Source organism: Anopheles arabiensis, chromosome 2 (assembly GCF_016920715.1).
Source record: "Anopheles arabiensis isolate DONGOLA chromosome 2, AaraD3, whole genome shotgun sequence".
NCBI classification, from domain to species: Eukaryota; Metazoa; Arthropoda; class Insecta; order Diptera; family Culicidae; genus Anopheles; species Anopheles arabiensis.
Window position 1 is genome coordinate 10,273,896 of NC_053517.1, and position 22,989 is coordinate 10,296,884.

At 48.9% G+C, this 22,989-nt stretch overlaps 1 protein-coding gene across 3 annotated transcripts; it reads left to right on the forward strand.

Annotated features, from left to right (window-relative positions):
- Positions 1 to 4,346: 4,346 nt before the first annotated feature.
- LOC120898807 (neprilysin-2) lies at positions 4,347 to 22,898 on the forward strand. 3 transcript variants are annotated; one of them, XM_040305171.1, is made up of 8 exons: positions 13,289 to 13,422; positions 17,139 to 17,374; positions 18,486 to 18,616; positions 19,486 to 19,623; positions 19,710 to 19,955; positions 20,030 to 20,244; positions 20,329 to 21,298; positions 21,382 to 22,898. In XM_040305171.1, exons 2-8 carry the CDS (start codon positions 17,286 to 17,288, stop codon positions 21,969 to 21,971), a joined length of 2,379 nt encoding a protein of 792 aa, XP_040161105.1. In that variant the 5' UTR covers positions 13,289 to 13,422; positions 17,139 to 17,285; the 3' UTR covers positions 21,972 to 22,898. The 3 variants fall into 3 exon arrangements, with proteins under 3 accessions (XP_040161122.1, XP_040161105.1, XP_040161114.1); XM_040305180.1 differs by having other exon boundaries at positions 13,293 to 13,422; positions 16,851 to 17,374; XM_040305188.1 differs by lacking the exons at positions 13,289 to 13,422; positions 17,139 to 17,374 and adding an exon at positions 4,347 to 5,005.
- The last annotated feature ends 91 nt before the right edge of the window (positions 22,899 to 22,989 follow it).

The window sequence follows — 22,989 nt, forward strand, 5'->3', positions numbered from 1 at the left end:
TCGGATGAAGCAAAAATGTCGCGCGAGACGAGTAGCTCTGATTGCAAAATTGACGTTGTCGCTGTATGTCTATTTGGACGGTTACTTATCGCGCTGATGCACGGTTGTTTGCCTGGCACTTTTTATTTTTATCCGTTAAAATGTAATGTTCATAATAAGTAGAAAATGTCAGTTGCGTGGATTCCGAGAATTGCTCGTCAAATAAAATCATTTAAATTTGAATTTGAATCTCGCTGTCGGCGGTTAAAGCTTACCCGACAGACAAAGAGAATGAAATTTTCAGGCGAGGGGTAAGTAGAAACACACGGTGGGGTTCCGGCCCAAGATCGGATCCGAAGTCCGTTGTTTTGGGCTAAAAATTAAAAATGGCGGATGGAGCGCTACCACGGAAAGAATGCGCTCTATTGGATGCCTTTAAAATGCACGAGGCGCTCTCACTGAAAAGAACGCTCGCTCGCGCTGTTTCATTGTATTTTCCTTATACCCCTTCCTTTCCGTTTCTTTCGGCTTGTGCTGCGCTGAATGGGCACCCCACTTGATTCCAGCGAGTTGCACTGCGCTGGACTGAAACCCCCTCCCGCTCGTTTCTTTCTTAGCGCGCTGTGCGCTTCCCTTTACACGGACTTGGTGCACCCGAATCAAAAGAAAAACTTTAACACATCAAACTTGGTTTATAAATATTTTATCACTTTTATTGCAAATTAAACGCACATTTCAATTCATAGCTTCACACCATCTTACTTCAAACCTCACACATTATTTATAAAAGACGCACACTTTTTCATTCTCTACCCAAGCGCCACAGATTAAGCTTAAACGACTGGAAAATTGAATATCCATAGAAAAAAAATGAAAGCTCCGCAGCTTCATTGGTTTGATCAATAGATGGCGTATTAAAACTGATTATTATATTGCTATCCTTTTCTTGCAATGAGTTTCGACAAGTTTCAGCTTATCATGACCTATATAGCCTTCTAACTTTCCGAGCAAAAATCTATATGAATGGTCGTGTGGTCAGATACGTGGGTATCAACACCAACGACCATTACTCAAATCTCACTTGCTACAGTGCTGGTGGTTTTCATTAGAGTTTAGTATTTAAACAATCATGTCGCCGTTCTAGTTCTAGCGATGCATAACTTCAATGCGAAACCATACAACAGTACAGAGGAAATGAGAAAGCTCTCCTCCAAGCGAGGAAACTCAACTGGTTGGGTATCCCACAAACAGATGGCGCCACCAGCTTTTTTGCTATTTTTAGAATGCATGAGTCGTTTGCCGTCTGCTAAACGAAGTCTTTCTATATTCCGTTTAGGTAAAGTGCTTGAGTCGTTTAGAAGCCGTTTAGTGGCCGTTTAGTGGATTTGTGGCACTTGGGTATGCTAGTAGGGTAAAAAGAAATTGATCGTTAAAATAATTGATTGAACATAAATGGTTGCGTTCTCAACAGTGCTCCTGCCGAAATCTGCCAATATAATCTGGCCACACTGGTCCGTAGGTCAGGCGAGCTTTTTGGCGGCCACCGTCGCAAAACCGTCGCAAAACGTCAAAACCGACGTCACAAGTACTGCCGCGAAACTCACAACGATTTCGAGGCGCTGGCGACGGTCGTTTTTGACGTTTTGCGACGGTTATTGACCTTTCGAGCGAGTTTTGAGTTTTAACCTACCGAAAACTACCGATAAAATTTTGATACGCCTACCGAAAACCGCCAAAAAATCTGGCCACACTGCTCGCTACACGGTGGAGCTTTGACAGCACCTGTCATGCGCATTGCTCAGTTGCTCAGTATTTGAATTGTTGGTCGAAATACCGTTGGTGCAGCAATAGTGCACACGTGACCAAGGGGTCACTGTTTTCGTGAATGGCTACCATTCACTAATAAATATCAATGCTATGACACTAAATATTGCATTATAATCATAACGTGATCGATAAAAATGATTCAAAAAAAGTATTAAATTAGAAATTTAATCTCAAGAAACGTAGAATATGCTGGGATCTTCTACAAGGCGTTCAGGATCTCTTCAGCATGGATGCCTGGTCAAAACGGTATCATCGGAAATTAAAGGAGTGAACTCTATGAGAGACCAATTCTTGTAAATGAATATACCAGCACGGTCAAGGATTTTTGCATTACACTAAAAAATTTTGCTCACGTATCTAAATGTTCGTATGACACGTACAGCTGAACTTGAGGCAGAAGACATTGCCTCGAACGATGTTTTTGGGATAGAGGATCCAGACGATCGAACGGACTTTCTCTGCAAAAAGAAGCAGCAAAAGGCAACAGCAACAGCAGAACAAGAACGACGAACGAAGACGACCATACTCTACGACCGTAGGAAGCTCCGATAACTCACAACACTGAGAATCGTCAAGGACAGCTAATAACCGATTAAGCCCGGGATAAGGCTGTACCGCTCGAAGAAACTCCTTCGGAGATACACTTCGACATAAGTCGACAATAGGGCCGGGCCGTAATTATTAATTAAACAAATAAATAAACGTAAAATATTATATCCTTATAATAAAATTAATATATTACAGCTCGTACAAGAGTCCATGGATGCATATGTTCTCTTTGATAAACGTACAGCTAAACATTGGTGGTAAAATTGATAAAATATCTGGATTTTCAAATAGCTGCCGATTTCCCATATTCCTTCACGCACATTGTATACCGCACCGTCCACGATGTTGAAAACTTGCATACAATGCTTTTGTACGACCTGCTCTGTTCTACTAAAACTGGTATACGCTGCTGTTATAAGCAAATCATCCATTACGAGGTAAATTTCTGTTTTTATTTTTAGTTGTTTTTTTTTAATCAAACATTTAGGTATACTTCTTCAAAGGCATACAAATATGTCTAAAGAATTAAGAAGCTTTATTCAAATATTGCAAACGCAGTTACATAAGTTACATCGTTCAACGATATCGGGACCACAGTGTACTATGACGCGAATGTGTAAATATCACATCAATTACCTTCAATCATTAGTTCAATCATACAATTTAACGAAAGATGTTTAAAATACCTCACACCCTTTGCACATCCTTCGCCAACAACGAACAACCAAACACACGCGCACACACATTCATTCACCAATAAACAATAGCAAACAGTTTAGCGCGTTTGATCGGTCACTCAGCGGTGGTGGACGATGATGGGTACGGGGTATCGCTACCGGCAAAAGGTCCAGCAGAACCATTTCCAGTTCCCGAATAGGTCAACAGTTACTCATTAGCAGCGAGGCGACCGCACTCGCAGCTATTAGCGATGTACGGTGCCGGTGCACCAATTATTTCATTGATAATTACGCTCACAAGAACCCTGGTGACCGGTTGGCCGGGGGGGAAATTATCCCGCGAACTATTCCGCAACCACCCGACGACACGTCCCACATACACACACACACAGATTGTCGCAGATTGTCCTTTCGCACACAGCCAGACACGCCGGAGGGAGAAAGGCTAACGGGGATTCACTATAATTCCGTTAGCGAAATTATCAGCTGATCATGAAACAATAATTTATCGAACAATATATGCAGATGGGAGAGATGCAAAAAAAAAAAACAAACAAACAAACCCACTTCTGGTACAGCGCGAAAACTCGTTCCACCGCTAATGGGACTGATCGCTGACAGGACGAACTGGTCGACGAGTCTAGATCGAACCAGATCGGTCCAGCAAATAAAACGGTCAACTTGTTGGTACGCCGCTATCTACCAGCAAGTGGTGGCCTTTCTTTTCCTTTCTTTATGTCGTTTCGTTGCTCTGTTTTTGTTATAATTCTTAGAGAATTCTTAATGTTATGTCTAGCTTACAACATTTCCACATGCCAATTGCTGCGTATTACATGATCTTACAACGCACAATCATCCGAGCAAACCGCAGGAAAAGGATTCGTATCCGTCTCTCTAACTGTGCTGATCGTTCCAAAGAGCTTTGAAGATCATCTTCGCAACGGCGGCGCGGGATCATGATCATGTACAGACTCCATTCCCGAACGTACACGCAATCAGCGAGAGTTAACAATCTTCCAGAGAGAGCATCCAGAGAGAAAGAGAGCGAAAGAGAGAGAGAAAGGTACATCAAGCAACCAAAACCAGCACCAGCACGGAGAGAGCAAAACCACCCCAAACAAAACAAAAACGCACCGCGACTGGGGCCATCCCCAACACCGGAACGCGGTCCCCAAAGGTGTGTGAGAGAGAGAGAGAAACAGAAGAGAGTGAGCATGGCGGTGGGATGTACACGTCCGGGGGCGAGCGGGGTGGCACTGCGCGAACTCCACGCGATGCTATAAATGCACGCCACTGGCCAACGAACCGTTTTAGTTCCTCCGTAGCAGTGCGACCTCGCGAACCGGTCGTGCTTTCGTACCTTCCGTGGCCCCGTTTGTGCAGCAGCAGACACGGCCGTCTGCTTCTTTCACTGTGTTGCGTGTGCGCATTTGTGTGTCTATGTGCATGTGAGACTTTATTTTATTTTTTCATATTCTTACCGCGTGCAAGTGGTGCTGCCCGGTCATATAGCGTTGCGTGTGCGTACCGCCAAGAAATTCACGAGCCCCGAACCGCTGCGAGAGTGAGGAGTAGCGGGTGAGAGCTTTTCGTTGGTGGCCGGTTTGGCACAGCGCATAGCATTAACACCGAACGGCTAATCTGTTGAGCCACCTGCCGAGGGACAACCTCCAACAGCGCTGCGTGCCATAAGGACGGAGGAGTGTGATAAAAGGGCGGCTAAAGATCTCCCGCGGGGAAAACGGTGCTGGTGACATTATCAGGCGTGTTGGTGGTGCAAAACGTGGCCACTTTCGGCTATATAAAGAGCAGCGCCAAGTGGGCACAGTGGTGCGATCGACCGCTAGTGTTGACGAACAAGTGTGTGAGAAGATCGTGTGCCGATCGGTGGAACCGTAGCTAAGACGGACAGAATCAAACACACCACATCCCAGAGCCCAAATGACCAGCACCACGATGCAGACGGTTATCAAGTAGGTAGCCCCCCCTTAGTAGAACATATTCTTAACAACATCCCTCCAATCTAGCCAATAGCAGCCACCAGTTCTTCGGGGAGTTTTTCGTCATTGTTCGCTTCAAAAAAAATTGTCTTTCGCTGATCGCTGATTATGCACCGCGTGAAAGGTGTCCCCACACAGGTGTCCGTGTATGTACGTGTCTGTGTGTGTGTGCTTAGTCGCCCTAGAAAGAGAGTGCAGCGCGTCTAAAGTATGCTAATCGAATGCAAACCGGCCACTGGCCGGTATTCTTTAGTGGGTTATCCAAACGTCTTCCCCCCTCAACACATAAGGCTTCAAAGCAGCGTTATGTTTGTGCATTCTTTTGCAATGTCCTGCCCACAAAAAAAAAAAAGCACCCAAGTCACCCAAGCGCGCATAACAATCACAAACTGCACCAAAGCAAACACACACACTCGATGCCAGAGCATAAGCATTGCAACAGTCCGGCGGAAGCGATAGTTTTGACGGGGGTGTTCCGCCCGGAACAGACGCCCATCGTGGTGGTGCTCAACTTCCGAAACGCCGTTTAACCGTCGGCAGTGAAAGTAATGCCACCGGTGGCAACAAACACCTTTTCGGTACCTTCCCTTTTTCCCTTCCCTCCCAGCGCTTCACGCGGGGGGCTTCTGAAGACATGTGAGTGGAATGATAAAAGTGTACAAATCAAACAGACACACGATCGACAGCAGGGATCGGCGGGGGGGGGGCACACACACCTTTGCAATTCGGTGCAAATTACGGCTCCACGGTGATGATGTATTGAATAGGAGGAGGGTCGGGGTTATTATGAAACATCCAAGCCGCCACCGCACGCCGCCGAACGGGGGGTAGAGAGTAAAAAGCGGAGGAAAAGCTTTCACTGGCTGGTTCGTTCGTGCTCGTAGTAGCAGTGACACGATTTTATTTCACCATGTGGTTTGTGGTTCGAATGTCGCCGGCTCAGAGTGCTCTGGCAGGTAGTTCCGGTGGGCTCGTTGCCACCTCCATGCCACTTTTTGGGGCTGGAAGCTGGAGAAATGGTTCCGGCCATTTATTGGCGTGAAAAGCGAGGGTGAAAAAAGGAAGGCTTTTTTACCAGGTGTCATCAAATAGAAATCAACAGTGTGTGATGTACCCTGTCCATTTTAAAGCATTTTCTGCTTACTTTTGCACATTTCGATGATCGATCAACCGCAAACCGAAACAAAGGGAAAGAGTTTCGTTATATTTTCACACCTCCCGTCTATTCCATCTCGTGTGTGTAGCATCGGCAGCAGCTGAGAAGCCGCCTGACAGCATTTTGATTAGAACTGTACGCGAAACTCATCCCCCGAACCGTGCTCGAGAGGACCACAAGGGCACGCGAAGGCCAGGAGAAATTGGAATCGAAATTCGATGAGGCAATAGCTTGCGGGTTTGGGGGAGAAGATCGGGTTTTGTAAATCACCGCAGTCTTTTCTCACACATTGCCCAAAACAACACAAAACCAAGGTGCTATGAGTGGTATTTTCATTCCATTTTGGTCAGTGGTATGCCCTCTGCGCGGTCATACGGCGCGGTCGGTTGGGCCGCCCTCAAGCAACCGGTTTTTTAACCTTTGAAGGAAGGGAACACAACAAAACATGGAACATCTCAAATTGAGCCTAACCGGCCGCTCGGGGCGGCATACCATGCCGAGTACAGCCTTTTCGTCCGCCGTGAAGAGCTTTTGTTGTGTAAACCAGGCAGCTGTGCGTTGGTTTGGAGAACTGCAATCTGGCCACGATCATCCTAACAGCCGATCCCCAGGTGTTAAAGAGGAGAGATGATCACAAATCCATCTTCTTTTTTGACATTTCCATGACACCTCAGATGGTGCGGAGTGATAGAGTCGCTAGGATTGGTACACAAAGGAACTTATTTTTGCAAACTTTAAGCAACAAACAACAGCGTCAGAGACGTCGGTTTTAATTAGATTCAAGGAATGATCACACTGCCATGAGTCATCGTCCCGCAATGACCGAACTGTCCCCATCAGCTGAACTGGTTTGCTAGACACAGCAGCATCGTTTCGCAAACACTGCTTTACAAGGGTGTACAGATACCACTCAACTTATCTCAACTACCCAAGAAGCTGTTCTCTTCAACATCGGAGCCAGTGCTTTTATAAGCGTTTATCTCTGCTCATCTTTGTGTGTGAGTGTAACGTTTTGATCCAAACAGAAAAGTAAGGGTTTTTTTCATTTTTTTGTAGTATATCCCCGCTGCGGGGCCTCACGAGGCATTCTATTTGTGCAAGCAATCTACATAAATCACGCGTGATAATATTATTCTGAATTCTGCTACCTGTTGGCGATGGATCCCCGTCGTCCCATCGGCGTCCATGCGCTAATCATTTCTCAAACGAAGTGACGGCACAACCACCGGCAGCCTCTACAGCGCCTGTTTTCATAGTGCGCTCGCGGCAACGACCGGCTTCAAACACTTGTCGCGCAACAACTCGCCATGTGCGGACCTATAAGGGCAAAGTGTGATGAACCAGTTTCTCTCTGCAGCCATCTCCAGTGCACACCACACTAAGCAGGTGATGTGATCTTCAAACGGAAGACTGAACTGTTGGCAGCGCGTGTTTTGATCGATCCATGCTTTTATGATCGACCAAACCAAAAAGAGGAACACATGCGCCCACAACAAAGTTAGATTGCCAACGTCTTCTAATTCAAAGTGCGAGAGGAACGAACGAAGGCTGGAAAATGTGCAATGTGGTGCGTGTAGGTAACGACCGGTTTCTATGCTTCGAGGGTTTCCCCGAGCTGTGAGCTACAAGTGATCGACCTAAAACAGAGTTTGCTACACAATCGTTTTGTGCACCGTTTGTACAAAATTAATCAAAATTGGCTTTCTGATAAAGCAACCGAAACAGTGACTACGGCTTTCCCTAAGTCCTAAGACTAAGGCTTTGACTGAGAAATAGTCAAAATTGACCTTCCGTTGGGTAGGGACGGACGAAAACGTGTCCAGCTTTCCAAATTAAACTTCTCACGATCGCTTTCACAAAACCAAAACCTTCTGACCTGTGTGCGCGTGTGTGTGTGTGGTCCGGGTTTGCATTCCCAACTCTTGATTTCATTATTTAAAAATGAAAAGCTCAACAAAGGAATTAACCAACCATTTTGGTGATTATGCAACTCTCACGCCTGCATGGAGGCCCCCAAAACCGACCGCGTGAACGGGATGCAAACATCTCCATCCATATTATTATCAATCGAACGGCGGTAACCTTTACGGAGAGGTGCCAAAAGGAAGCATCGTCAGTCTTGCCTTCCTTCCCGCCGGCATTGTTGGCAGTCAAAATTGAAGTCATGGGAAATGGACTCATCAAACAGTTTAGACGAGGCGCGATCCCCCTAAGAGACAAACGTTTGATGGTGTTGTGCTTTTGAAGGGGAAACATCTGTGTTGGTTTGGGAGGGAAAAACAAAACAAAGATGCGATATGCAGTTGCAATTAGTGTATTAAATCATGTCACGGTGAAACTACGCTGGAATTACGAATGCATTCGGAGTTGGTTGATGACTTCGCGTGGGCTTACAATGGCACACGTTTTCCCAAAGCGCAAAAATTCCAACGATTCCTTGCACCGGAACAGGGCAATTGAATGGGGCGTGTGTGTGTGTGAAGTTTCCCGAAAGGGTTGATGTACTATTACAGTTTAAGGGGAAACGCTACAGCAGAAAGGTGGTGAGAAAAGCACGCCTTCACGCCACATTACTGCCCCCATCATCACCCCAAGCACATCGACACCTTTCTCTCCCGGCCAGGCCACCCGTTACTACTGTTTATCGTACATTGAACTACAATTCTCATGCTGGTGGTGGTTACTACACTTCTTCCAAGCGACACATCCGAGCGCGGAAGTACGACTGCTTGGTGCACAAACTCGAACACGTAACAACCCTCTACGATCATGATCAGCATGATCATCCGCTGGTGGTATCAGTCTTTCTTCTCACTTAATCATTACCATATCATCAATTGAACGCCAACAAAACCTTCGACCGGGCGATGTTGTGTCGGAACCTGTGCCAACGCCATGCACCGTACCTGCCAGCGTTAAAACCCAAACCATCTTCGAGCTGAGAGAGAGAGAGAGAGAGAGAGAGAGAGAGAAGAGAGATCACGGCGTTTTAATAGAATCGCAACAGTTTGGCGGTCATGATGGAGCAACAATTTCAAATCCCATTTTCGCCGACCATTTGGCGCTTGCAAGTGGCGGCGAGCCGCATTAGATCTTTAGCCGACCGTAAGTCGAACGACAATTAAGCAACTTGATGTGATCATATATTCGCTCTATTGTGTGTGAGTGTGTGTCTTCCCTCGCTCCCTCTCTCTCTCTCTCTCTCTCTTGCTGGGGGAGCTGAAGATTTTTGAAGGTTTTGAATCATCGCTCTGTCCCCCGCCAACCGAAACGCAGCAAAACGGAGCAGGAGAGCAACACTTTTAATAAGCGTGCCGACCGTCCGACGATTCGCTTCAAGATTGATCGTTAGAAATCGTTAGGCCTTTTTGTTTTGTTTCGTTTTTTTTTGCACACCGACTGCGATTCGCGACTTGCGGTAGAGGGGAGATGAGTTGCGAAACACTGCTTATGCTACGGATGGATTGAGGTAAAACTTCATTTCTGAATAGAATTACCCGCTTTTATCCGTTGCCCCCCCAACGTTGAAGGTTAAAGCTCTGGTTGCTGCTGCTGCTGCTGTGTGTGTGTGTTTTGCTGCGAAAAATCTAACGATTGGAAGGGGACTCTTCGACAGCAAGAAGCAGCAGCAACAACCAACCCAAAACACAGGCCACCCCCTTTCAACTGACGGGGCAGATTTCGGAGACACATCTCTCGTCATCTGCGGTACATTCTTTCCGGAAGCGGATGCTGCGACATTTCCCATTTTCCTCTCTCGCACCCCCCCCTTTTTGTCCTGTTCAATCCGGGAACGTTCACCTTTTTCCACCAACCGCGGATGATGATGGATGGCGGAAATAATAAATATTGAATTTAAGTATTGGTTCGATGCGCGCTCGCTCTCCCGCTCACAAGATGGCAAAAGTTGGTCCAAAGACCCAACCGGCAGCCCCATTTACCAAAACCCTTCTGCTGGGGGTTTGGCATCTGGTCAATTGGCCGTTCGTGGCCGTTGGTACACCATGTCGCAGCGTCCCATCGGAAAGACTTCATCTTCGAATGTGTCACTGGTGCCGGAAGCGGAACACCGCCAGCAAAACGCCGAACGAGCGTGTGTAACAAGTAGGTCCTTTCGATGATTGATTGAGGAAATGATTAATCTATTCCAAGGCAAACTGGGAAGGAAAAAAGAAATGCTCCCACGGCGCACACACAAAAAAGGTGTGGAATTGATGTGGAGCAAACACTGCCAGCAACCGTAACGCTAAGCGTCGAAGGGAAGTGAATCAGGGGTGGGTAGAATGATGAGAAAGAGCGATGGAATTGCATGTGTTTAAAGTACGTCTAGCTCATCCTCCATACCTGCACGCGGCTGTTAAAATAAGATTTTTAAACAGTGAGGAATAATGCGTCAGAAAGTGACGGGAAAAACCTGTTCCCAGTGTGGGCAAACAAAGCGACGCCGCTGACTAACGGTGGCGTCGCAAGTAGCAAGTAGATTTTGCTAAAACTCACTCAGCTACGACCTAGATTTTGAGGTCTGAGGTCTTTTTTTCTTCTTATATAGTTACATTATCTATTTCGCGTTCGCCCACCAAAACACAACACAGTTACACCCTGTTTCTTTGTTAATGTCTTACTTCAATCCAGCAAGGAGTGGCGCAAAAACCATTCTTCCCTGTTTGCTATTTGAATGGTTAACACCCAACCCCAACACGAAGCGATAGCGCGTTGATAGAAAGTAGCTCTTAAAAGCATCCTGGGTTCCTGGGTTTGGTTGAATTTTCCGGATCGGAGTTTCTTTCGCACAGCTCCTCCAAAGAACTCACCGCTGGAGCAACGCCGTTACCCACCCAAACTGCGTATGCGTGACAAGAGCTCACTACTCCCGGCGTGGAATGCATTCCAAGGGTTGTAAATTGCACACCCAGCATTGGGAGGGGGGGCGACGACTCGCGAAAAGGGAGCACTTGCATGACGCCGGCCCATAATGTGGGTCGCTGTGGCCCTTTTTCAAACCATGCACCAGCCAGCAAAAACAGCCCCGATTCACAATGCAAGATCAAATCCCTATCATACACACAACACGAACACCACCACTTGAGCGAATTCCTTGCGTCTCTGCTACGGCACATTCCACTGGGACACGCAACGTCGGATCGGATCGGCATGGATTAGGATCGTTAAAAAGGTGTACGATACAAACAAATCCATTAACAAGCGCCACCTCGCCGGGTGAGGTGAACCACTCCCAGGCCAAATGGTCTGACACCAGCAGGGTCGGCTCCCTAGCGCTCTGCCGCCGGAGGTGCGTTCACGCGATGAGTCGCTCTGCGCTTACCTCAAAACGCAGGAAAGAGCGCGAGACACACTCGAGGGACGTACGGCCCAAACACAATACACCTACAGCGGTGGTGGTGTGTCCTCTCTGGAATGCATAATAAACCGCCGAACCCCCCGAAGGTTTGCAGAAGTGGGAAACGAAGCAAACGGGGCCAACCGGGCAAGGACGGAGCGGTATGCGGCAGCCAACCAGCCCCCCACCCGTCCACTTGGGCTGTTGAGTATCCTTCGGGTTTGCATTTTTGATGCGACTCTCGCACGCCGGCTTGTTCCAAGGCCTCCCCTCCCTCGTCCGGCGGGGCAGTATAAGCTGTTTCATAATTCTATTTAACCTCTAGCACGGACAGGGCACAAACGACAGGTCGTTTTAACTACCCGGCAGTAATTGTTTATCAGCTTTACGCAGCTCTGCTGCAGACACCTTCGGGGGTCGGGGTGGATGATCACAAACCCGAGTGCGGGCAAAGGTGTTACTTGCAAAGGGGAACACATTGCACCCTTGATGCCTTGAACAGACTGCCCTAACCAACCTGTTGCACCGCGTAGGACGTATTTAGCGAGGAAAGAATAATATTCCCTCAGAGGATTACAACGGAGGCGAGACATGCATGAAGACGTTCGCGCGGACTTATGGAGGTAAAGCTTCAAGGCTATAAGCTACGAAGGTCGCATTCTTGAAGTCCACGCGACCCACGAAAAAGTGGGATTATCCCGGGAGCCGTGTGAGGTAATAAGCGTTCCCGCCATTAGCACGCCGCACGTTTTGGGATTAGGTTCTGGCTCTTTGTAGGCTTTTTGTTTTGCTGTTTTCGTTGTGAGAAATTAGTTACGCCAGCAGGAAGATGGGCCTGAGCGCACGGACACACAATATACGCCAGACGTCTGCAGCAATTGGGTGCCACATCGTCCTTCAGGTGTTGTGCGCACGTACTCCTCCTCTTGACTGTTTTTTATCGCTGTTTGCGGTCGAGGAAGTGCGAGGTTCGATTAGCTCATCGTTTGGAAGATTCAATGCTCTGCATCAAGATGATCAATCAGGGTACGGCCGACCAATACTGTTCAATGCTACCAATGCCCAGAATGCTTAAGCAGTTGTGTATCCATTGTAAAAAAACGACTCTATTCGTACCGACTTGCCCATGCGTTCCAGTTGACGCAATGCATCGGTTCGCCCCCCGGTACATGGGAAACGTGATAGCACGCCTCGGAACAGGGCAACGCCGCGACAACATCCTAATTGTCGCGTTTATACTAAGTAAACGATTGTAACTCTAGCCGCATCTTGTGCACACATGTAAGCCGCCCAGCCATATCGGTGCCCACCCCCCCGCTCGGTGCCCTTTTCCGATGCACCGCCAGTGATAAGTTGTCAACTACGGGTACGGTCTCTCGTCAAGACGCATCAAGTTCAAGGAAATGTGGTTCACGCTTAAATCCACTTTTGCTTTGCTTTAACAGCTGCCCGATACGTTGCTCGGCTGCCATGTGTGACGCAGATCGCGCAGGTAAGGCATGGGCAACGAACCACGAGGACGGCAAGCCATTACAAAGGAATAGATCTTGTCGGAGTTGAGCGTTAGAGCACGGCCAACCGCCCTCCTCCCCCCCTCAGAGTGGTTCTTATCTATCTCTAAGGGCAGTGTTGTGTGTGAGCCTCGCGCTGGTTCGAGTACGTACCTACGTTAGTTAGCCAAACACACACACACACACACACGAGTGAAGGAGAAGGGAAGTGTTGAAAGCCTTGCTCGGGTTGTGCATCTATCTTTGCAGTACGAAATCTGATGCGCCACCAGCAGTGTAGTCCCCGAGGGTCGGAACGTTCGGTCGACGTCAAAGAAGCTTGAAGTCCAAAGTGTCCGCGCGATATTAGTCAATCAGTTCTGTGTGTGTGTGTGTGACTGCTGAAGTGAGCATTTAGCATTTTGTTCCCCTCCCCGTTTGGTGCACCCACGTTTCGGTCAATATAGCGATATTCGTTGCAGTAGTACTGTCACGGCCATCCCTTGGAGCCACCGACGGTGTACGCTGTTTGCATTGCAAACTCATCGATTCGTGCCACGGCTCGGGGTCTCCTCCTACCCCCCCCCCTTCCCTCCCTGGTGCTTGGGGAAAGTGAACCTGGTTGCTCTCTATTGTATAAATCATTGGCTCAATCATCAAAGGTCGATTCGCGGTCGGACCGGCGACGGCATGGGGCAACAACGTTGGCAACACAGCGTCAAAGTTCCGCGGTCTGCACGTCCGCGACTGTACCAAACGGTACAAATTGCAACCGATAACCTTAACGTCCAACGTGTGCCCGTGCTGCGTGACAACCTTTACCAGCGTGTACCGCGGCCTACAGGCGCAAGGGCAAGAGCTACCCTGCAGCCAACGTAGCGACCGTGTTCACACTCACGCAGCAATAGGGGCTGTGAAGACGTCACGGGTTGCAACCTTCCTAATGGGTGACCGTTTAGCTTGGCCGTTGCTTGGCCACCGTGACAGGCTGGTGCGTCTTGGAAGACTCTTGGCAGCAAAACAATCCATCGCAAAGTCCGCTGCCAGAGCTGCCGCGGCTGGTAAAGGGCAACAGCCAAACACGAGGCAAACGAGGCAAAACACATTCAATTAGCAAAGTGCATTTACAAACGACAATAAATCTCGACCGGTTACAAAGAAGCGAATGCGAACGGGGGGAGGGCAGCCGTCCCTGGTGCGATTTTCACTCCCAAGACACAGACACAAACACCAAAAGGCGGTCTCCCGGTCAAGGGTTTTGTGCCGCTTTGAGCCGTCCCCGTCATTGAGCCGGGCAGAGAGCACACCATAATAATAATTATCAATAATCGTAAAAATGCTTCACATGGGGGGTTCTTCCTTCAATCTGTCGTTGCACGGCCAACAAACACATAGGCATACATACGTAGGCGCACACACAATGGCGGAAGCAGTTTGATCGGAAACTAAACATTAGACGGCAGCAGGCAGCACAGAGAGCGAGCCATTGCATGCGTCACACAAACACACACACGGTCGGTTTGGAAGCAGGTGGAAGCGATGGCAAATGGTTGACCCCCTTGACGTAATGTGATGTTGGCTATCGTGTCTCGGCTGTCGGTACCAAACCGCCGCACCGTGGTGGAGATAAAATGCGTCCTTTTGCTGAAGCATGGCAGTTGACCAGCGAGTGGCACTGACGTGATCGTTAGGGTACACACTTCCTTGAAGCGCGTGTTAATATCCGTCAAAACGGACACCGGGACACACACACGGGAAAGTGGACACTCACTGCACTGCTAGGCAGAGAAACTTTCCCTCCCCGGCTCGTGTGTCCATTACAGGTGGCCGCCGTAATAGTTTTGCATGTTGCTTTCCGCTCGGAAATCGAACCATTTTCCATACCTGCGTGTGTGTGATCGTACGCACAACAGCGCGAAGGCGCGAACATTCGTCGACGGTCACCATCATATCATATATGTGGGAGGGGGACGAATATTAGTTTTCACCAGAAAAGGGGAAAGGGAAAGGTATGCGCAGCGTTGCTTGCGTAACCATTTGCGGAACCAGTCGAATAGATATGATCGCCCGAGTCCAGCCAAACCGGGGGGACGACGACGCGCTGCGTTTGGTCGGTCGCGCACTCCGCACCTGTGCGAGTCCACAGTATAATCGCATCGCATCGAAAGCGGTTCGTGCGGTGATTAAAATATTGCATAAATCCGGGTGGAGGAAGCACGTTGCTTCATGGGGAATTTGATTCTTTTTTTATTTTGTTTTGTGTAATCTAAAAAAAATTAATGGTTCACATGCGGCTTTGTAGTCGACTGGGCAATGTTGGCATGCTCTGGATGGCTTTAAAAAAATGGACCCATTTGACGGTTGAATAACCTGATCGTGGGCTAAGTGTGCTTCACGGTGGACAGCACCCCAAGAACCGGAATCACGAAATTACGCCTAATCGTAGCCAGAAGCAATGACCTGAATACTACACAATCGCACGCTGATCTTTTATTAGTTTAATGTAATAACTGATGAACGAACAAAAAAGAAGCACATGTTAGTGGTAGAATCCATTCTGGACGTCCAAATTGTTACGATTGTTAGCTCTTTTAACCTATTGGTAATTTGCTGCTGCAATTTTTTGCTGCCTATTTGCTTGTGTTTTCTTTCTGTTTTTGACCCATTGCAAGTACTAACGCATGAACGATCGTTAAGCAAATTGTACACACCCCTCCTCCCCCCCTTCCTCCCGATAGTGTAAACACACACACACACTGGAGAGAGAGCTAATGATTTCCCCAACATACATGCGCAACAGAGCAACAGGCAACACCAGCAGCAGCGGTTTAGTGTGCTGCTGTCGATCGTGGCACGAGTTCCTGCGCGCCCTCCACTTGAACGAGTGTATATGCGACGAACTCGCGTCAACAGCAGCGAACAGCATTTGTAGAGTATATATCCGAGCAGCTTCGAGTCGCATGGCGATCGGGGATGGAAAAGGGCTATTTTAAAGCGATTTGTTTATACGTTCAATCAGCGCATGGCGCATGGGGATTTGCGCAATACTGCCCCCTTCCAGGAGCTATTCCCCCGCTCCGCCTTCTACGGGAGGGCAATTATTTGGTTTGCTTCCGTCAAACGATTTTGTAGCAATTAAAAGTAAATTGTAGCCTAAAGAACTTGCAAACGATCTTTTTTTCTTTTAATGACATCTTTGATAGGGAATCCAAAATTGGTGCCCGGCTGGGTCCGATAAATACGTACGCCTACTATACTATACCAGCGTAACGGTGACCCGTCGTACGATCGACCATTTTGGACGATCGGGCTGTCGTTTATGATCACCAGTACCTTTTCCCCTCCCCCCCCCCCCCCCGTCATCATGCGCCACCCCACCACACACTCATCAACATAACGGATTCTGACATCCCACAGTGAGATTGCCTGGGTCATTCTTGGCCGTTTTTTCGAAACTAAAAAGCCCCAAATTAACACACTTTTGCTGTCAAACGTGCAAGAAATGCAATCAGGCAACAATGAAACGAGAAAGGAGAAAGGTTCGCCTGCCTGCCAAATGACATTGAGCGAATTTTGGGGATTTTCGTAAACCGACAGGCCACAAAGAAAGCCACAAAGCAGCACCGCCAGCGCGCGCACCCCACAGCCAGGCACACACAAGAACGTTCCGTCTGTGGTTGGGCCTTTCGGGGTCAGCAGCTTCTTCCACGCTTGTTCGTTCTGTGCATGAACCTTCCGGGAGGACCGTTATTCCCGTGGCTGGTTGTGGCCTGCTAGGTGTGTGTATGTGGGGATGGGCTTTTACGTATTTTATGTTATTTTCTACCCCCCCAGCACACCGAAAACCAGTTCCCGGGCGCCGTTGAATGGGGGCATTCTTACCGTTTTGCTACGTGTTTCGTTGTTTTGTAACCTTTTTTCCCCCACCTTGGGCGAGGGATATCGGCCGGTTCTGTCGAGAGAAGAGCACACGCGAAACGTTTGGCTCGCTATCGAAAAATCTATTTATCTGACCAAACACCCGCAAGCAAGAAGAGTTTCGTGTTTCGGACCCAATGTTCGAAACATTAGCCATTCTATCATCTAATTGTATCGCGTTTCTTGCTTTGTGTGGGCCACCAGCCCCACAGACACACGGGAGTGTAGGAAGATCAGGAGAAGATATACCAAAAAAAAGCAGCACCGGCACATGGTTGCGTGCTGGTCAGCCGTTCGCCAGCAAAATTGCAAACAAATAGTAGCGGCAGCAGCAGCAGCTCTTATTAACTCATGATGGTCCTCGAGGAACTGCGCCGTGCGCGCAACTCTATTTTCGACTCCGACGATGTCCCGATCGTGTATGAACGGTTCAGCGGCAAGTAAGTGACAGACGCTCTCCCTAGGGTGGAAGATGGACTTTCTTCCTCCCTTCTTCGCACACACATATCTCATTTGTTCTGAAAGAAAAACAAAACAAAACCACGATTCATGGGGGGATTTCTTAGGGAAGTAGGTAGCATGCGTTTCTGCGTTACTCCTATCACAACAGGTGCTGGAATGGGGGGTTGGAACGACGACAATCGGCCTACACAAATTAAGAATGGATAGTAAATTTGCTCTTCCCAACCACACACGACTTTCGGGTGTTTCGGTCGTCTACAGGCGGGCCACCACCCCCATCCCTTGTGTGACACTGAGAAGTACCCCGCTAAATGGGGCAAGGGCGATGTACGCAGTGGGGAGACAACAATTCGCACCCGGGGATGGGTGGTGGCAGAAATGTTTATTTTTCCGAGTTGTCAAACAAATTACGGGCACCACGACGACACCACCAACAGGCACGCAAAAGAGCTGACACTTTTTCCGCCAGCCGGCCAGCCGCTAGGGACCCTGGGCCGAAAGAATCGCAATCTCCAAAACGTTTTTGACCTTCCCGTTGAAGGTGGGAGAGAGCGAAAAACAACCGACACTGGTGTTGTGTGTGTGTGTTTTGTTTGCAAGTGATGTGATGTGAGGATGGAACTATTTTTACTGGCAGCAATGTGGCCAGTAGTGAAACGGGAAACATAAATTCTTGCCAAGCATGCTGACTGCGTGCCGGCCTCCACCACCAAACCAAACAAGCGTGGAGGACATGCGGAAGACTTTCCATTTTGTCACGACCTCTTGGGCATTCCTAAGGGCAACTAACACACACACTCACGCACATTTCTCCATCTCAGCTCGGATCGGGCACAAAACAACGGTGGTCGTGTGGTGGGTAATGTGTAGTGCAGAGTAGTAAGTACATCAGCAAAGGTCAGCCCGGTGTATCATAATTACGCTTCCCATTCAAATTGCCAGCAGCGACGCCGACGGACGGACGGTATTTTAGGCACCGTCCGCGTCCGCGATAAGACACCCCAGAAGAACAGCTGCGGGCAGTAAACGCTCCCGTGTCCCGCGTGTCGCAGCCATGTTGCTTACGCTCGTCTCTTGCTTTTTCCCCAGAAATCCGAGCTGGTGGCGTCGCCGCACTGCCCTGGAGAAGGTACTGACGCTTATCAGCGTCGTGTGCGGAGTAGCCGTGGTGGCGTTAATCATTTCGCTCCTCACCGTAGTGCTGACGGACAGAATACAGAGTAAGTACCACTACATCACGCCAATGGCTCATCACAAATGATCGTTAAATGAAGAATAGGGGGTGGTGCTGCTGCTTCTCAACATTAACTTCAAACTATTACAGCTTTTTTTTTACAACCTACTATTTGCGGTGATCGTTGGTGCTTAACCAAAGAGGCAGTTAAATATTTTAGTGCACGAGTTAACTTTTTATGAACTTCATTTAAAAGGCTTTAAAATTCTGGTTTAGATCAACTCTCTCTCTTTTTGTTACTCCGCTATACAAAGTATTATATACACTCAGGTGAAATTTGTTCCGATCTTCAACTGATCTTATCGTTACGCAGCATTCCACAACATTCAAAATATGACTCAGAATGAGCTACAAAATGTCCTCTCTCCAGCAAAATAAATATGCACATTGTCACGCTAACGGGGTTTTTTTTTTTGGCACCCGAACACAAAGGATCTTCACAATTCACAACTCCCGAAACAGCGCGCCAAAAGCAATACCGCGACACATCAGCGGCCTTTTTAAGGTTTTGAGGTTAATCGTTTCGTTCGCACATAAACCGTTTGCGTTTACGGGTTGATTGTCCACAGCCGCAACACCCGCAACACCGTTGCACACCCATAGATATGGCTGTTTGCGCTGGTGATCGTACACCGGGAGCGCCGCCTGTGTGCGTGTATGGCGCTCACTCATTAGCACTTCCGGCGAAAAGATCATTTAACAGTCGCAAACAGTATGCAAACAAACCATTGGGGCATCGAGAGAGAGAGAGAGAGATGAAGAGAGTGTCTCCTCTGTACCAACAAATAGTGATGCGATCGTTTGTTCAAAATAAATATAAAAACATTACATTTACTTATTCTCTCTCGTGCACAGGTGAAAGTAGCTCATCGTCAGCTCAACCCTTGACCGCCGGTAGACGTGGCAAAGCGCTCAACAAACACCCCAACACGGTGGTAGACTCCGGAAAGAGTGCGGAAAACATCTGCCTCACACCAGGATGCATCCATTCTGGTTAGTATAGTGGCACGAGGTTCACGAGCTCCCGTGCGCGTGGTGCTCATTAGTACACTGCTCCCGCTTCCTTCCTTCCCACGCAGCTTCCAAGGCGCTGGAGCAGATGGACCAGGAGGTGGAGCCGTGCGACGATTTCTACAACTATGCCTGCGGCAAGTTCGTCAAGGAGACGGTCATCCCGGACGAGAAGGTGTCGGTGAACACGTTCTCCGTGATTGGCGATCGGCTTCAGCAGCAGCTCCGTTCGCTGGTCAGCGAGGAGATCTCCGACAGTGAAGCGACACCGTTCAAGCTGGCCAAGAACCTGTACAAGCTGTGCATGAACAAGAGTGAGTGAGACTATTGGAACAACACTGGCAAACTGCTTGGCCAACTAACTGTTGATGTTGATCGCCTTCCACAGCCCGCATTGAGGAGAAGGGCATCAAGCCACTGCTGGACATTCACGAAGTGCTCGGCGGATGGCCCGTGCTGAAGGGCGACAGCTGGGATCTGGACTCATCCTGGTCGTGGGTTAAGTCGGTGAAAGATTTCCGCAACAATGGCTACAGTACGGACTACTTCTTCGATTTCTCCATCGGCAGTGATCTGAAGAACTCCACTCGTCGTATTATTGATGTATGATTCAACACCTGCCGAGCACAAGCGATTTCTGTGATTCTAAATGTCTCCGTTTGTTTATGCCGTTTCCTTCCCCTACAGACTGATCAAGCTTCCCTGGGCATTAGCCGTGAGTATCTGGTAAAGGGCATGGAAAACCCGATCGTTTCCGCCTACTACAACTACATGGTCGACATGGCCGTCCTCCTGGGCGCAGATGAGGAACGTGCCAAGCGGGAGCTGCTCGATTCGCTCAACTTCGAGATGGCGCTGGCGAACATTTCGCTGCCGAACGAAAAGCGTCGTAACGCTACCGCCCTCTACAACCCGATGACGGTGAAGGAGTTCCAGCAGCGCTATCCGTACACCGATTGGTTGGAGTACTTTAACGCTATCCTGAAGGATACGGGCATCGTTATCGGCGAGGAGGAGGTGATCATTGTGAGCGTGCCGACGTTCATGGAGCAGCTCGGACCGCTACTCCAGAACACACCGAAGCGCGTGATGGCTAACTACGTCATGTGGCGCATCAGTGGCTTTTCGTCCTTCTTCCTGACGGAGAAGCTGCGCAAACGGCAGCTGCAGTACAGCACTGCATTGAGCGGCAAGCAGGAGCAGGAACCGCGTTGGAAGGAGTGTGTGGATATCACCTCCGGCAGCTTGCCAATTTCGGTCGGTGCGCTGTACATTCGCAAGTACTTCCGCGAGGACTCGAAGCGTGCCGCGCTGGATATGGTCAACGACATCAAGAGCGTGTTTGTGGACATTCTGAAGAAGGTCGACTGGATGGATGAGGTGACGCGGGTGTCGGCGCTGGAGAAGGTTTCCACCATGGCCACCCACATCGGGTATCCGGACGAGCTGATGGACGATGCGAAGATTGCCGAGTACTACAAGGATCTTGAGTTCCAGCCGGACAGCACCTACCTGAACACGATCCTGTACATGAACAAGTTCGGCACGACGAAAGCGTTCAAGAAGCTGCGCATTGCGGTCAACAAAACCGACTGGATCACCCACTCCAGACCAGCGATCGTGAACGCTTTCTACTCGTCGATCGAGAACAGCATTCGTAAGTAGCGGGACAAGAGTGAATAGGACCCACCGAACCGGGCCACTAATCGTAATCTCTCACTCTCTCATTTTTTTGTACAGAGTTCCCGGCCGGTATTCTGCAGGGCCAGTTCTTCTCGTACGATCGCCCGAAGTACATGAACTACGGTGCGATTGGGTTCGTCATCGGGCACGAGATCACGCACGGCTTCGACGACCAGGGCCGACAGTTCGACAAGAACGGCAATCTCGTCGACTGGTGGCAGTCGGACACCAAGACGGCCTACCTCGAGAAGGCTCGCTGCATCATCGAACAGTACGGCAACTACACCGAGCCGAACGTGAAGCTCAACCTGAACGGTATCAACACGCAGGGCGAAAACATTGCCGACAACGGGGGCATCAAGGAGGCGTACTACGCGTACCGCAGGTGGACCGAAAAGAATGGCCCGGAACAGCGCCTGCCCGGGCTGAACCTAAGCCCCGAGCAGATGTTCTGGCTGTCGGCCGCCCAAACCTGGTGCTCGGTCTACCGCCCGGAGACGATGAAGATGCGCATTACCACGGGCGTCCACTCGCCCGGCCAGTTCCGCGTGCTCGGCCCGATGAGCAACATGCACGAGTTTGCGAAGGACTTTAACTGCCCGGTCGGTTCGCCGATGAACCCGGAGCACAAGTGTGAGGTGTGGTAGAGAGCGAACGCAACGACAAACGCTCATGGGAAAATGGGACCGGCCACGACGACAGCGTTCGATGCGGGCCGGTTCCAAGTGGTGCAAAAGGAACCCGAGCAACAGCAGCCGTGGACAACAGTGCGGACAACAAACACGCACCACCTTACTCGGATTCGTTACTTAATTTATTTAGTCCGCTGTTTTGCGCTAACTCCTTCAGCAGCAGCAGCACACGAACACACGTTCTTAGGTGAACGAATGCGACTTACAGAAGCAGAAGGAAAAAAAACCCGCAACAGTGACACATCCCAATTGTTTCGGGGCGTCTCACGTCGGGCTTTCTATTACATATACCTACAATCTCTTCTATTTTTTTGTTATTGCAAGAGAAGAACACTATCTACGACCGTTTTTAGCAAGGGTTTGGGCCCAGATGAGCTTAACATTATTCATAGACGGTGGGGTTTACATCGAGTTTACATACATAGGTGTAAATGGCGGCAAGCAAAGCAAAAAGCGCGCATGCACACGGTCCCCGGTGAGCGCCGTGTAGCGCGGAACCGTTACAAATTAATTTAAATTTTCCTCCCTTCGAATTCGCCACATTCTGTGTCGCAAATAGGGGACGACAAAACAAATCGAACAACAGGTATTGTTATCAGTAAGCGTATTTTTTTGTTTTGTTTGGTCAAAATCATCCGGGCGGCAGGGAAGTGTTTGCTTGCGGGGGGAGGGTGGGATTGGGATGGATACCGGCATCCCTGCGATCGAGTCCTTAAACGTTTCTTCTCTTTGCTATTTTTAAGTAGATGATATACAAAACTATTAAGAAAGATTCTCATGCAGAGTGAACCGTGGGTTCTTTCATTTTATCAACATACAAATATTGCTTTATGATATTATGTGTCATAAATACAAATAAACAAATGTTTTTGTACAACAATACGTGGGCTGTGTGATATGGGGCTGGAAAGTTTAAGTTTAAGAAACACCGAACGGAGAACATTATTTGCCTTTCTTTCGCGATAAAACGATT